This window comes from Eumetopias jubatus, unplaced genomic scaffold, assembly GCF_037043125.1.
Source record: "Eumetopias jubatus isolate StellerSeaLion01/CBP00866 unplaced genomic scaffold, mEumJub1_p1.0 scaffold_13, whole genome shotgun sequence".
Classification (NCBI taxonomy): Eukaryota; Metazoa; Chordata; class Mammalia; order Carnivora; family Otariidae; genus Eumetopias; species Eumetopias jubatus.
Genome location: NW_028274819.1, coordinates 51,339,187 through 51,354,723, shown reverse-complemented (window position 1 = coordinate 51,354,723; position 15,537 = coordinate 51,339,187). Strand labels below are relative to the sequence as shown.

Genomic DNA, 15,537 nt, shown 5'->3' with positions numbered 1-15,537 from the left:
CAGCATCCACCACCCCCTCTCACTGCCCCCAACACCAAAGAAACAATGGAAAATAGAAACAATACAGGACAGGAATGAAGAAGAGGAGCAGCTTTACTCAGCAGCTATATTTCTTTGGTGGAGTTAAGAATCCACCCTGCAAGACCCCTCATCGACCTCCCCAAAGATGGAATGCCACTCATGGCCACAACCTCCCTCCCCCCACCCTAGTCCCACCTTCTTGCTAGGCTCCCCAGAACCCAGGCCATACCCGTGGTGTCCTCCCTTCTCCCTGCCTCTCTGCTAGGCCCACCTCGTGCCCATGAGGCATGGTCTGGATGGGGTGGGCTAGGGGCACGATGCCGACAACAGCGTGGGATTAGGGAGAGAAACTTGTCTGCTGCCCGTCCATATAGGTCCACATCACGTACAGCTGGCTTCTGGCTCAGCATCACATGGTTACATGGGACAAGATACCTGGGAAAGACAGCAGAAAAAGGACACAGGATAGATCAGGAAGGACAGGACCTGGGAGAACATCAAGCCAATGGAACTACATGACTAAGCCAGGCTCCGAGAGGAAACACATGAGCAACCCCAATACAACCCATCACCCAGCAGTGCACAAGGCCTGGAGGGTTCAGGATCAGCCATCCCTCAGCCCTGCCCCCACAGGTACCTGAGAACCAGCTGCAGCAGGACATCCTCACAACTGAGGTTCAGTAGGGTCCTGAAGAGACTCAGAGAGACCATGCAGAGCTGGGGAGGTGGGGGAGGAGGGAGGGAGTCACCATAAGAGCTCTCTACCCTCCAAGATGTTTACCAAATGGGAACCCCCAGCCCCAGGCCCAACCAACCACTCCTAGAGTAACAATGTACACAGGGCCTGGCACATAATAATCCTTCAATTATTAAATAAAGACTCATATGATCTTTATAGGCAAGACTTCACTGTTCAGATAGGAATGAACCATGTGTCAGATTCTGTATTTCTACAGACTACACACATGTCAGCAGACACTGGCTATATACACCAGTCAGCAGAGGTTCCAGCAGTACTTAATGGAATGAGAACCCATGAAGAGAGACCCTAAGAAATACTGGGATTGAGTGAATGACTACCAGGAGACAACAGCAATATGATAACTGAGTGAATGCCTGTCGGCAGAGACCACAGCAGCACAGTAACTAAATGCCTACCAACAAGAAGCCAGAGGGAACCTGGAAGCATCCCAGCTGGGAAGTGGGCAGGCATGTGAACAGGGAGTCTGAGTCACCTCTCCAACACTGTGTATCTCTGAAGGTAGAAGAAAGAGAAGCTCAAGTACAGCTGACAGGAAAAGGAAAAAAATAGGTGGGTCCAGAATAGAGGAAACCATTTGTTTTAGAAAATAAGGTGGTTCTTCTGTGGCTCGGCGAAGAGAGGGGAAGAGAAGAGACATGTGTAAGCACTCCCTCACTCCTCTAAATCCCCACAGCACCTTCTCTCTACTTCCCTCATGGCAAGTATACCTGGAGCTCCCTGAAGACCAACTACTGAGTCTTAGGCCAGGGCACCACTGCACAGTCTAGGTGCTCATCAGTTACTAAACGACTGTGGGAGGATTAAAAGTCAACTACGATGGGAAAGAGATGAGATAGCAATTCACACTTTGGACAGCACAAACGTTCAGATTTACCCTGACCATTTTAACTAGCAAGGAATGTTTTCCTTGCTAGTTAAACACTCACTGAAAGGTTGTGTGGTAGGTAGAAAAATGGCCCCCCGAAGATGTCCAGGTCCTAATCTCCAGAACCTGTGAGTATTTTACCTTACATGACAAAAGGTACTTTGCAGATATGATTATGGTTATGGAATCGGAGATGGGGAGAGCAGGTGGATTACCCAGGTGGGCCCAATCAAATTACATGAGTCCTTAAAAACAGAGAACCTTTTCCAGCTGGGTCAGAAAGAAAAAGGAAAAGAAATCTGAAGCATGAGAGAAACTTGATCCACCATTGATGGCTTTGAGGATGGAAGGGGGCCACGAACCAAGGAATTTGGTTGGCCTCAGCATCTGGGAATGGTCCTCTGCTGGGGGCTGGCAAGAAAATGAGAATCTCAGTCCTACAACTGCAAGGAAACAAATTCTACCAACAACCCTACCTAGCAAGTAAATGGATCTACTACTAGAGTCTCCAGAAAGGAACACAGCCCCACCAAACATTTTGATCTTAGCCTGATGAGATCCGTGTCATACGTACGATGTACAGAATTACAAGATAATAAATTTGTGTTGTTTTAAGCCACTATGTTTGTGGTAATTTGTTATGACAGCAATAGGAAATTACAGGTATGCAGACAAGACAACCTAGCATGATTCACTTTAAGCCACAAAAGACAAGCTTAAAGAAGTTCAAAGTCAGGGCAACAGAATCATGCCTAAAAAGGCCAAACAATGGAAAGAAAAGCAATTGCATGTTTAACACAGGCATCCTGAAATAAGAAGCAATCTGGTTCCTCCAAGAAGCAGGAACCAAGAAGGAATAGCCCAAGAACATGAAGGACCTGAGACCAGAGGACCAAATGCAAGACTAATAGAAACAAATGCTAAAGACTAACTAAAGACAATGAGAGAGAATCAAAGAAATGAGGACAAGATTAAGACAAAAGCAAGACAGATAGAGCCTGGCATAGGGAAAAAAAAAAAATCAACCTCAAGAAGGAAATCAATGGTCGCAAAACACAAAGAGAACATTCCATCAGGCCAAACAGATATAAGACCATGGTTTAACTTTAGCATAATGAGAAATAAACCTTTTTGGCTAACTTTACAAGATTAAAGCTTTGACACCTATTCCCTATTGGTTTTTACCAATAATACTTAATTAATCCAGGCATGTACCATAATTTTTTGGCATGTTGTAAAGTTTCATATGCCCCGTGTATTACAATTCAAGAGAGCTAAGGCAGAGCCTAGAGTATGTTGTCCTTGTTGCCATTTTCAAATTCTGAAGTGTGCACTTGGTTCAGAAACACTGGTCTCATCCACTGTGGAATATCTCATCCATACCCTTAGTTATTCAGATACCCTTCAGATACCCTTAGTTATTCTATACCCTTCCGTCATTCATAGCTCTCCTGAAACCTCACCTACCACGAGGCTGACTACAGGTATCTCAAGGTATCTCAATTATCTTAACAGTTTTCCATAATCTTTAGTAATCCAAGAACTTCTATTTCATTTTATTTTTTTTAAAGATTTTATTTATTTATTTGACAGAGAGAGACACAGTGAGAGAAGGAACACAAGCAGGGGGAGTGGGAAAGGGAGAAGCAGGCTTCCCGCGGAGCAGGGAGCCCGATGCGGGGCTCGATCCCAGGACCCCAGGATCATGACCTGAGCCGAAGGCAGACGCTTAATGACTGAGCCACCCAGGCGCCCCTTGGAACCATTTTTGTTTCCTTCAAATGCCATAAAATCCATGACTAAACGAATGCTTTATTCCCCTAGAAAGACTCTGGGTCTTCATTACTTGGAAACTACTCATTCCCATTTCCATATATATTTCTACTGGTTAAAATCCAAACCTCCCACCATGGTCTACAAGGCCATGCATGATCTGAATCTTACCTGCCTCTCAACTTTCATCTCATTTCCTTCTCCCCCTTGCTCACTATTCCTCCATTCATACTGGTCTTTCATGTCCTCAAATACATTCAGCTCACCCCCATCTCATATCCTTTGCATGTTGCTCCCCCTGCCCAGACTCTTCTTCCACTTGTTCTTCAATAGGCCAACTCCCTCATGACCTTTAGGTCTTAGCTCAATGTCACCTCCTCAGAGAGGTTTCTGACCACCCTATTATTTTATAAGCACGCTGTTTAGTTTTTTCATAACAACGACCACAATTTTTAATTATTTTATTAATGGGTTTGTATATCTCTGAAGAAAGCTCCAGGAAGTCAGCAACCATGTCTACCCTGTTTACCATTTATCCTTAGTACGAGAAAACAGTAAGGCATGTAGTGAACATTCAGTATAAATGTTCAGGAAAAGGGAATGTTTAAGTAGGTAGGTAGGTGGGTGGATGGGTGCCCCGAGTTATAGTTCAAATGCAGCAAATCCACAGGGGAGAAAAGCTAAGCATACCAGAAGCAGCAGGATCACCTATCAAAACAGACACAAAACCTGGAGAATTGATCTCGAGTCACCCACAGCAGGCCACAGAACAATACACAGCTAAAGAGAACCTCAGGCCAATGCTGCAAGTATAGCACAATGGCAAAACCTCTAGTCATGATGAGCAGCCAGCTATCCAGAAAAAGTAACTGTGTTCTAGATTCATATATTACAAAAGCAAGGGAGCAGACTAAAATCTGTACCCAAAATGGTCAAAAGTTTAATACTGGAAAGGAAATGCCACCTAACTTTGAAGTGACTGCTGGAGACAAAGGCCAAAGAAGGGCAGGCGTACCCTCCCAGAACAAAGGTCAGAGAGAGAAGATGGCTCACCCAGGTAAGCCAGGACAGAGGTAGGGGCCATACCCGGGAGTTGCTGCCAATACGGGCAACGAGGGTGTCAAGGATGGTGTGGGTGTCATGCCGGTGTAACAGCAGGAATCGCAGGAAGGTACGGAGCAAAGCAGGCTCTGAGATACTCCGTAGGAAAAGTTCCAGATAGGCGGTACTGGCGATCATCTCCTCCACTGAGGTCTGGATGAAGGGAAGGGAAAGTTTGGAGACTTAGGGCTTCCCTGCACATACACTGAGTCATTTTTCCCTGAGTTCTAAGGAGGAAGCAGGAGCAGACAGGGAAAAAGGGAGGGGTACCCAGCCCACTGCCTCCCACATTGGTCCTGGCATTCAGGTCACCACCCCTCAGCCTAATACCCTAATCTGCCTTGCCACCCATAACTCTCACCTTGTGCAGGGCAGGGCCCATGACAGGCACCAGAAACCCATTATGGATATAATCAACTAGCTGCTTCTGCACCAAAGGGTGAGCCACCTGTAGGGGTGCAAGAGAGAGGGAGGAGGAATGTGAGGTGGCCACTGCCTGGAAGGGAGTGGTAGAATACCCTACCCCCACGATGGCAGAATAGCAGAATTCCAGGGAATGTGCCCCCTCCCCCCATCTGCCCAGAATGACCAAACACCAGACCTCCTGGGAACCCGAGTCCCACCTGAATGACTGCATTGCAGAATTCTAGGGAACTCATGAACAGCGCAAGGGCTGGCACGCCTAGCCAGTCCTCCCGTCGCAGGCAGTGCCAATCATCCCCTGGAACCTCAATCTTTCGGGGCAGTGAGGAATACAGGGCACTCAGCCCTGTGGCCAGCACCTGGGGGCCATCACCAAGGACAGGTTACCAAAAGCTCAGACAATATAAAAAAAGGGGAGCAGGGGAGTTATTAACCCAGAGTTTTGACAGGAGTGGGAAAAGAGCTATTCCCAAAGCAGATATTTAGTTACCGAATGTGCTGGAAACACTGGCCCTGGGAACATTGGCCCATGAAGAGCCTTAGTACCTATGCTATCCACCTAAGCCATGTTTCATCCCCACCCAAACTCCAGGTGCTGCTTTCAAACCTAGGGGGCTACTACCTAAAGGAGGACCCCATACATAGCCCCACCACATCTTCTGGATAGCAAGGTGCTGGACAATGTCTACACACGATACCCCACCCCCCCATCCCAGGAGGTGCTGACCGGGCAGAAGTAAGAGTGATCTGCAATGTAGCGGCCCACAGTGGGACTCCCAGCTGACAGAGCCATGAGCAGGAGTAGGGCGTCACGAGCCTGCTGGCCCAGTGCGCCCTCTCGATGGACGAAGGGAACGAGGCGAGAAAAGAGGAGAAGACGGGGGGCAGCTCCAGGCTCAGGAGGTGGCTGTAGGAAGAACTCCAGCAATGAAGGCTCCCGGGCCAGACACACACACAGCTGGCTGAGAAGTAGCACCAGGCCTTCATCTAGTGCTGGGCTACTGGGCACAGGGCGGCCACAGGCATCCAGCAAGGTCAGCAGAGCCTCACGAACCGGTCCATGTCGCAACAGCGGCTGGCGAGCTTCGCTCACTAGCATCTCAAACAGCTTCAGTTGCTCAGCTCGCCGCTCCTCAACCCCGTCCCCAAGCTCATCCCACTGAAGCTGCCACACCAACACACGGGTTAGCAGGTCCTCACGCAGAGCAAACTCCAGCAAGGGCCCAGGGGCCGTGGGGGCTGAGGGGACAGCACGATCTTCCACCAGCAGTGTCAACATCTGGTAAGTGTGGTTGCGCACAGCACTGAGATCATCTGCCCCCCCAGGAGCTGCCCGAGGACCTTGCCGCTCCAGGATTCGCACCGCCTAGAGGAACAGGACAAGAGAGCAGGAATCTAAGATGATATGACTAAATGGGATGGTGAGAGAACACGGAAGGTTGGAAGGACTCAGGCAGCCAGTAGATCAGGCCATTTGGCATAGAATCTCCTACCTGGGACCAGTGATTCTTGAAGACCATGAGGCAGGTCTCAGGGTCAGCCATGACGGGGGTCTGCAGACTGGCCCCCTGAGGGACACGGTGCCCAGGGCCCCGGGAGGCCAGTCTGCTCAGCCAGTTCATCCTCTCCATGAGGCAGGCTGGGCAGGGCCAGCGGCCAGAGGGCCACACTCTGAGAGTCTGCCAGCCGGAGGCTTTCTCCACTTGTGTCTCTAGTCTGCTTCATCCGGCCTGCAGGAGCCAGTAGCTGGCCATGGAGCCAAAGGATACACCAGGCTGGAGAAGTGAGCCCAGAGGTCACTGCCCAGTCCAGACCTGCAAATCTAATTCAAAGAGAGAGAGAAAGGAAGAGATCAACAGGAGTTTGCCTCTCTCCACTCCCCAACAGGAAGAACCCAGAGCCACCAATCCACTGAGAATTCCACGTACACATGCACACACATAGCATCTTAAATGTCATGTGTCTAAAACAGAACTCACTTCTACCACCCAACCTGTTACTCCTCCAGCCTTCTCCATCTCAAGAAATGATACCAACATTCACCTACATGCTCAGACCAAAAACTTGGGCATCCATCCTTATTTCTTCTTTTCCTTAATTCCAATATCCAGTTCATCAGCAAACCCTATCACCTATACCCTCAAAGCATGTCTTACTATTGTAATAGCTTCCAATCTGGTCTCCATGCTTCCAGTCTTGCCTCCCACCCCCCTCCACAGTCTTGATCTGACTCCAGCCACCTCGGAATACTGAGGAAGAAATTTTTTTCTACCAATCACTGTCCCTCCCTAGAAGCCTACCCAGTAGGAAATAACCCAACAGACCCTTAACCAGCTGAATACACACATAAAAGGCGGAAATCCAGAACAAACCAAAAGAGCAGAACAATCTTCATTCCCGCAAAGAACACAGGGACACATTCACACACATATACCCAGCTCCTGCCAGATATATCCAACACTCATTCCTGGGGACATGACAGGACACCCTCACTAGAGAAAGGGGAAAAGTACCAAAACAGCTGTTGGCCTACACAATAACTCACAGCTCCTTCTCCATCGCACCCCTCACCCCCTGAGCATTATTATCTCTCACAAGTACAAAAATTTCAGAGGAAAGGTGTGGTTCAGTTGTCCTTCCTCTTTAAGCTCAACAAAGGCTGAAGGAACCCAGAGACCTGGCACCAGCCCCATACTTTGCCCTCGGGTTATGTTAACACAATCCCCTTCCACCCAGATAGGCTCTCTCACCATTACCAACTCACAACTAAAGGAAGGTAGCAACTAGGCTTAAGGAAACCTATAGAACAGGAGACAGTCTTACAATAAAGGGCAGGGCCAATCCTAAACAGCGGGCAGGGCTCACTCACCAATTAACTCAAGTACATCCATACTGATAAAGTACTGAGTACTCTGCTAAATAATCAATGGAAATATGAAGACAGATTAAAAACAGTTGGATGGGGGAGCATAAACAAAAACTCCAATGATTATTATAAACAGCGGTATTTACAAAAGAGTTACAGGGACATGAAAAAAAGCAATTAATTCTGCCTGAGACATTATAACAGGATTCCAGAAAAGAGGTGATATCTGACTTAAGCCTTTAGCAATGAGATACTGGCCACAAAGAGAGCAGAGGGAAAGGCCTTCATATTAAAAACAGTATGTACAAAAATATGGCACTGTGAAAGAACATGACAAATTTGAAAGTCCATTCCAAGTTTGGGGTGGCCTAATCACAGAGTACTTAGAGAAGGAAGAAACATTATTGAGTTGAAGAGTAAATATGTGTGATGGTTATAATTATCACTGAGTATCATGTTAAAAAGTTTAAGTTTTATCTACTGACACCCCAGAAACAAAGGAGGTTTTTAGACAAGGAAAGGACAAGATCAAATTCGCTTTTAAAAAGATGTCAGATAGCAGTCTAAGGTAGAACAGCGAGAGGCAGATGACAGATCAAGTAAGGTGGTAAGAGCAAGATTAGAAAAGATAAATATGAGATTCACCTTTATCTTAGCATGTCCCAGGTGATAATGAAATTATTTACACCTGTAATATCCCTGCCAATAATAGCAAGCTCCCTCAAAAGGGACCATACCATTCATTCTTCTTTGCAATTACAGTGCCAACAGTGCCTGGCATTCAAAAATGCTTGTGGAACTGAATGCTAAATGAGAAATAATTATAGCCAACATATATTGAGCACTTAACTACATGGCAGGCTCTACTCTAAGCACTATATGTAGTAGCTCATTTAAACCCCATTAAAACTCTAGATGTACTAGTATCTCCTTTTTACACATGAGAAAGTCAAAACCTACAAAGGTTAAATATACTGTCAAAGTTAGCCAACTGGTAAGTAGCAAGGCTGGGATGCAAATGCAGATCATCTGCATTCACTTAGCCTGAACAAACAAGACCTGACAAATGGATGGAGGATAAGAGAAGACCCTAATATGAAGTAAAGAGATTCAATAAAAGATAATGCCATTAATAGGTGAGGAACACACAACAAAGGTGTTTTAGAAAAAAGGGTGAATAAGCTTTGTTAAGGTTTGAGACACGTTATGCTATGAGACACCTATAGGATATCCATGATGTCCAGAAAGCAAATAGAAATATTCCACTTGAGCTCAAGAGTGAAATCAAGGCTACAGATATATATCCAGGAGTCAACAGCTTATAGGTGATAGATGGAACTATATAGATGGATGAAATCATCCAAGGACAACAGCAGACCTTGAAGGGAGCTGAGGGTGACATCCTGGGGAAAACCAGAAATTAGGAAAGCAAAGGAGGAGTGTCTTTGAGGACTGTGAAGCTAGCCAGAAATGGAAGGAAAAGCCAAGAAATAATGATAACCTAGAAATCAAGGTAAGGAAGTTTCAAGAAAGTGGAGATTGCCATAATGTATGGTCTACAAAGAGACTAAGCAAAAGGAAGATTAAAAATGATCAGTCAGTTTTAGCAATCAAGTTTTAGATAAACTTAGGAAAATAATTAGTTAAAGAATGACTAAGAGCCAAAGAAGTGTAACATGCAATACAGGGAAGTGAGTGACATAGGAAAGGATGAAAATAGGGCAATAGCTTAAAGAAGCTAGGAGGGGTCGGAGGTAAGGAGTCAAGAGAAAGAGTTTTTATACTTTAGTTTTGTTTTATTTCAGGATGGAGAGCCTCAAGTATGTCTGTCAAGTGAGGAAAAGAAGTATGAAGAAAGTAACGGGCTGTGGATAATAAATCAGATGGGGATAACTGCCAGAGAAATCAGATAGACACAGGACTCGTCTGAGAAAGAGGGTAACCCTCTCTGAGAAAGGAGGGAAGTAGTAATAAAGGATGGGTGCCAGTTCAGGTAAATCTGAAATCTGAAACAGGGACGCTAACATCTCCTACCACCCCCCACCCACCGAACCTCCCCTCACTCACTCGCCCAAGAGAGTGGGGGTGGCAAAGAAGAGGAGTGAGAACGCGGTGGAGACACAGAACGGATGCTCGGTCTTTCACACACGGTTTCCTATAAACCATGCAACAGTCGTACACTCTAGTAGCTACCCGCAGCAGGGCTGTACTGGAAAAGGTACTTCTCTGTCTGCCCAAGTCCTTAAGCACGAGCTGGGGAGAGCAAAGCCAACAGTTGAGAATACTGGTAAGAAAGGTCCCCTGTTAGTAGCACTCTCACTGCTAGTAGCCCTGGGAGACTGCGTCCCCCCCTTGCTGGTTTCTTTAAACTCTACCCATGCCTTTGTAAATATAATCCCTTTATTAAATTCTTCCCAAACCAAATGTGTGCGATGTGCCCCGTGCAAGGACCCTAACTGATACAAGAGCATTACTGGTTAGAGAATCCTTTTTCAATCATATCTCATTTGAGGACTGAAAATAAATAGAGGCCCTAAGGTCAAGTAAGAGTAACACAAAGTAGTAGGTAAAACAGGAGCTCCAGTTTGAATCTCAGTCCACCATTTTCCAGCTGTGTGACTTTAAATAAATCACTTCACACATGGGAGCCTCAGTTTCCTTATCTATAAATTCCTGATGAAGTACTGTTACGGTTTTAAAAAACAAAATAACCTATGTAACACACAAGGCATAAAAAGCAGGTGCTCTGTAAATAACATTTTCCTTTCTCCCTTCCCTCTCCTGATCCTATCTGACCAAGGTATTCTCACCTCTGACTGAGAGGAGATCTAACCTGCTCTCACATGTCCATCCCTACCACCCCACACTCATACTCTGATGAGCTGAAGAAGAACCAAGCATCCAGTCTCAGCAAGCCTTAACATGTCCAAAACTAAACTGCCTTCTGCTCCTAGAACTCAATTCCAAAGACAACAACCAACTCCTACCTTGCAATATAACTGGGGTGCCCACTTCTGCTTCACTGCTTGACCAGCAAAGGGCACTGCTCACAGACCCAAAGGGGATAGCCTCCAGGACCTTTCTTCATCCCCACATCTCCAACTCTCAAAGACCTCAAAGAGAAGAGCGACACTGAAATCAGTGTCTCAGAACACAAAAGCTAACACTTAACCTGGGCCCCCTTCACATACTGCAAAAACACAAAAGAAGACCATAGCTTGGTGTTCCTGTCACCTACTTAAGACTCTCATTCCCTGTTAACTGTGCAAAGTTCAAAACGAGACAAAGAGAATGGAATCACCACCCTATTACTGTGTCCTTTCCTCTCATTGTAAAGTCTAGAAAAAAGAGTAGACCCCTCTTCCCAGATTTATTTTCAGGCTCAGCCACAGGGGAAAAGGGGGAAGAAAGAACTGATCTTTAGACCCACAAACAGCCAAGGTCAGTCACTCACCTTACAGCACAAAATACAGCCTTACAGGCACTTTCAGCAAGGGTATCCACCAACCTCAGAATAGCAGGCACAGGGCAGGAAGTGGTTCAGCCTTCCTTATGAACCTTTGCCCTGGGAGAGGCAAGAGAGGGAGGGAGCTGAGAGCAGGGATATACCTGCAACACCTACAGCAGACAGGGAGAGACCAAAATGACCTTTCAAAAACAGGTCAGTAAAGTCCGGGGGTTTCTCTCCCATTGTACAATGGTTCTTCCTAGGCAAGATGACTGATTACCAACATAAGAGGCATGAATGAGCCGTTACCTTAAATACTCAGGTAGAAAGATCTGATTAAAACCTCATAGGAGTACAAAAGGGCGGGGGGGTGGGTACCTCACAGGAGCCTACTAACCTAGAGCTCAGCTTACACATATCCTCCCTGCTTGTCCATCCATCAGCCTACACATATAAGACACATTCCCAACTCACTCCCTCCCCTCTCCTCAAGAACCTCTGCTTCTTGCAGGGAATCTCACCTGACTCCAGCACAGCCTTTATACAATGTGAACCTCAAACACGGTGACTCCCCTTTACAGCAGTGAATCTCCACGTCACACATGGCTCTTTCTCCGCCCCTCTTGGGTGATGATGACAAAGAAGATGTCAAAAAGAGGAGGAGAGAATGAACTAGATCCTAAAGAACAAGGAAAGTTCACTGGGCAGAGAAGAAAAAGTATTCTTAGTAAGGGAAACAGCTATTACAAAGATCTCAAGGCTCAAAAAAGTAACATGTTTGTTAGGGAACTGTGAACAATTTATTCAAGCTAGAACACAAAGTAGGGAGTGGCAGGGGATGAGGCTGGAGAGGTGAGTTGAGGCCAAATGATGCCATATTAAGGAATTTGGATGTTGTCCTACAGAACACAAAGAGCCAAAAGTTTTTAAGCAGAGGAGCTCCATGATTACGTTTGTATTTTTAGAAAGGCCATTCTAGGGACAGACTAGAAAAGAGCAAGTCTGAAGGCAGGAGACTGTTGGGGGGATGGGAGGGAATCCAGATGAGAGAGGAGGAAGAAGTAAACTAAAGCTTTAACAGTTAAGATGTAGCCATGGAGATGAAGAGGAAAATAATTTAGAGGGAAACATATTAAGATTTTGGTGAGTGATTAAATAACAGGGGGTTAAGGAGTGGAAAGAATGAAGAGGACACTGAAGTCCTTGCCTGGACTGAGACAGGGCATGTGATACAACAGCACACTCTCAGCAAAGACACTGAGTGCTGTTTTGGATGTATAAATCTGTAATACCTGTGCAGATACATGGTAGACCATGGAATATATATGACACAGGGACAGACTATATCCCCATGATATGCTTTTGCATTTCACTCTCTCTCACTAAATTGAAATCATCTTCCCATGTATCTACCTCTCCCAACCTGACTGAGAATTCCTTGAGACCTCAGAGGACCGTGTCTTATTTATCTTGTTATCTCATAAAATGTAAGCTTCACAATGACAGACTACATACTGAAAAAGTATGTGCTGAATGAATAAATGAATTAATATATGAATGAATGAACTTGCTCTCCCAGCACTTAGCAGAGTGCCTGGTGTATAGCAGATGTGGAAAAAATGGTTACATACAGCACTCCAAACATGTTTCTATCTATACATCACTACCCTCTATGTTACTTCTTCTGAGATCTACCACTGGGCTGTATGTCTAAGTCAAAATCCATTTTACTTCCTGCACTACTATTTCAACACAGTTCAATATAGCTTACCAAACCCAGTGCTTTCTCCAGAACACCCAAGAATTTGGACAGTCCCTAAGAATGCTCTGACGACTTGACTCATCCTACCACTATCACAGTGTGATCCAGGTGTTAAGTATACCTGTTCCCGTGTCATTGACACAATATTAAACAGAACCCTCATCTCTATGTCACCCTCAAAGTCTCTTTAACTCTTTTGGAACCACATTAATTACAAATCATAAAAATTGCTTTTTGCCAGTATAATGTCCTCCAAGTCATCATCACAACTCTTCCCATACCTAAGGTGCCATTTAGTCCACATGGCTCTCACTCTCTGCTACAAACCTTCTTTCCCCAAGTCACCCACTCTCAGGAAACCAAAGTTTGGGTTCAGCTTTGCCACTTTATCACTATGTGACCTCTGGTTTATGAATCTGATCCATCATCTATACTTCACAAAGTATGTAAACCCAGTGAAATGTGAGACTGAATGAATGCTGTTCAAATGTCAGAAGTTATCTAGAATTAGTCTAAACACAGGCTTTCTCAACCATAATAACAACAGCCACGCCTTCATCACTCTAAATTTCTCCATTTCAGGAACTATTAAAAATAATTTCTAAAAAATTTTAAAAATAGGCTTGTTACTTATTTTGGCAAATAAGACCATTTCTTTAAAACCCACCATCTACTGTCACCATTATTTCATCAGTCAGAAAGCACTTTAACACTAAAAGAATAATCTCAGAATGAACTTATCTTTATGAAAAACTCATGTTTCATATGTTATCTTTCCTTCCTCCTTGGATGGATGAAATCTTTACCATGAACTGGCACTATCCTTGGCCCAGTGTTTAGGAATCACTGCTCCAAACCCTGTTATGATACATGTCGGTTCTACAGGGTTCTGCCCATCAGGGTAGGTGGTCAAGGTTCCAGTAGCATGAAAATGTTTGGCCTCCAGAGAGAAGCAATGAAAACATACCATGGGTCCGAACAGTTGGTCCTGAGGCTGAGCCTCTAGAACAGAATGGCAACTTGGGCTTGGGCTGCCCCTAATTCTCAAGAGAACAGTCTGGATAGGAAAGGCCTAAATCTCCCAGAGGTTGGGGGAAAGTATCTGGGCTCTGTGGTCGACTGTCACTAGAGAGGAAAATTTAGTGGTGGGAAAGTGAAGGGTCCATTATAACTGAGTGCCAACCCAACTGTCTAGAACTTTTAAAATGTTCGTGTGAGTGTGGGTTGGCAGGGAGAAAGGGACCTGCAAAATACTAATAAAGTAAACCCAAAAATGTGTCATGGACAGAGGAATGAGTTGCAAAGGGATAGGAGAAAACTTCTGGGGGCAGTAGAAATGTTCAGTATCTTGAAAGTGGTGATGGTTTCACAGATGTAAACATATGGCGAAACTTATGCACATTTTAAATATGAGCAGTTTATTGTATATAAATTTACCTCAATAAAGCGGAATTTTTTTAAACTAAGAAACTGAGAGCAAAGCCATTCTGTTTGAGAGCCTAAATATAGTGTTGTATGTAACAAACCATGTGACTCTCATGAAAGTAGAATTAGCAACTGAAAATGGTTAGGCCAATTTAGATGACAACCATAAGAGCCCCACAACTAAGCACAGGTGAGGAGCAGCATCGGAGTAAGGCTGCCCAGAAGCAGTGGACAGAAAACAAACATAGGCAGTCGTAGCCCCCCCCCCCAAAAAAAACCTCCATGAGAGGGACCATCTCCAAGTTTGGAGTCCCAAAGAGGAACTTGAGAAACCGGCAGTTTCAGTTTATTACTCTGGTTGAAAACTAAGCCTCAAAAATAATTTTCATTATCATAATTATTACTGCCCATGACGCCTTCATTTTTCTGTCCTCCAAAAGTCAAGTGCACAACATTTCCACCCAAGCTGTCCTACTCGGTCTGAAACTAGGCAGGGCACTGGGCAGGACAGTCCATCGAAGTAGGCTCCAAAACCAACCTCAACCTTATCCGAGCCTCACAATCCTCATTCCTTCCCTCATGCCCTAGCCTCAACACCCTCACCCATTCCCCACCAGCCCGCACGCTCCCGCCTTTGCCCTTCACTCTCCCCTCCCCGCAGAGGCCCCACTCTGGCCCCAGGGTTGCCCTCACCCCTGCCCACAGGTGCCTCAGCCCCTCACTAAACCGTGTTCACAAGTCCCTTTCCCTTGGCCCCTCGAAAAGCATCCCTAGCCCCTCTTCTTGCCCAGCTCCTCACTTGCCCGCTCACCCTTAGGCTCTTAAGATGTTCCCCTACCTTAGACACTCACACCCGGCCCCTTACCACATGCCAGCCCCTCACCCTGTCCCCTCATGACCAGTACAGTCACCAAATCCGGTGCCGTCATTCCCCAGTCCCTCAGCCCCTCACAGGCCTCTCCGGGCCCTGCGGCCCATATTTGCCGTTCACTCACAGAACCCCGATCCTGACCAGGCCCGAGCGCCGCAGCCCTCCTAGGTGAGTTCAGGCCGCCGCCATCGCTCCTCAGGCGCACCAGCCGCGCCCCGC

At 45.9% G+C, this 15,537-nt stretch overlaps 1 protein-coding gene across 16 annotated transcripts in view; it reads right to left on the bottom strand.

Moving 5' to 3' along the window:
- Positions 1–15,537, bottom strand: part of FHIP1B (FHF complex subunit HOOK interacting protein 1B) — a 59,510-nt gene extending 43,973 nt beyond the window's left edge. For 5 of the 16 annotated variants that reach the window (XM_088017767.1, XM_028116916.2, XM_088017766.1 and 2 more), the window contains exons 1-10: positions 15,443–15,537; positions 11,782–11,960; positions 11,267–11,430; positions 6,440–6,768; positions 5,674–6,312; positions 5,147–5,305; positions 4,885–4,971; positions 4,509–4,676; positions 659–738; positions 251–456 (exon numbers count right to left, since the gene is read on the bottom strand). In XM_088017767.1, coding sequence (XP_087873893.1) covers positions 251–456; positions 659–738; positions 4,509–4,676; positions 4,885–4,971; positions 5,147–5,305; positions 5,674–6,312; positions 6,440–6,577 — 1,477 coding nt within the window. In that variant the 5' untranslated portion in view covers positions 6,578–6,768; positions 11,267–11,430; positions 11,782–11,960; positions 15,443–15,537. Of the gene's footprint in view, positions 1–250; positions 457–658; positions 739–4,508; positions 4,677–4,884; positions 4,972–5,146; positions 5,306–5,673; positions 6,313–6,439; positions 6,769–9,879; positions 10,066–10,799; positions 10,926–11,266; positions 11,431–11,781; positions 11,961–15,442 lie in introns of all 16 variants that reach the window. The other 11 variants (XM_088017764.1, XM_088017765.1, XM_088017759.1 and 8 more) reach the window with 10 other exon arrangements.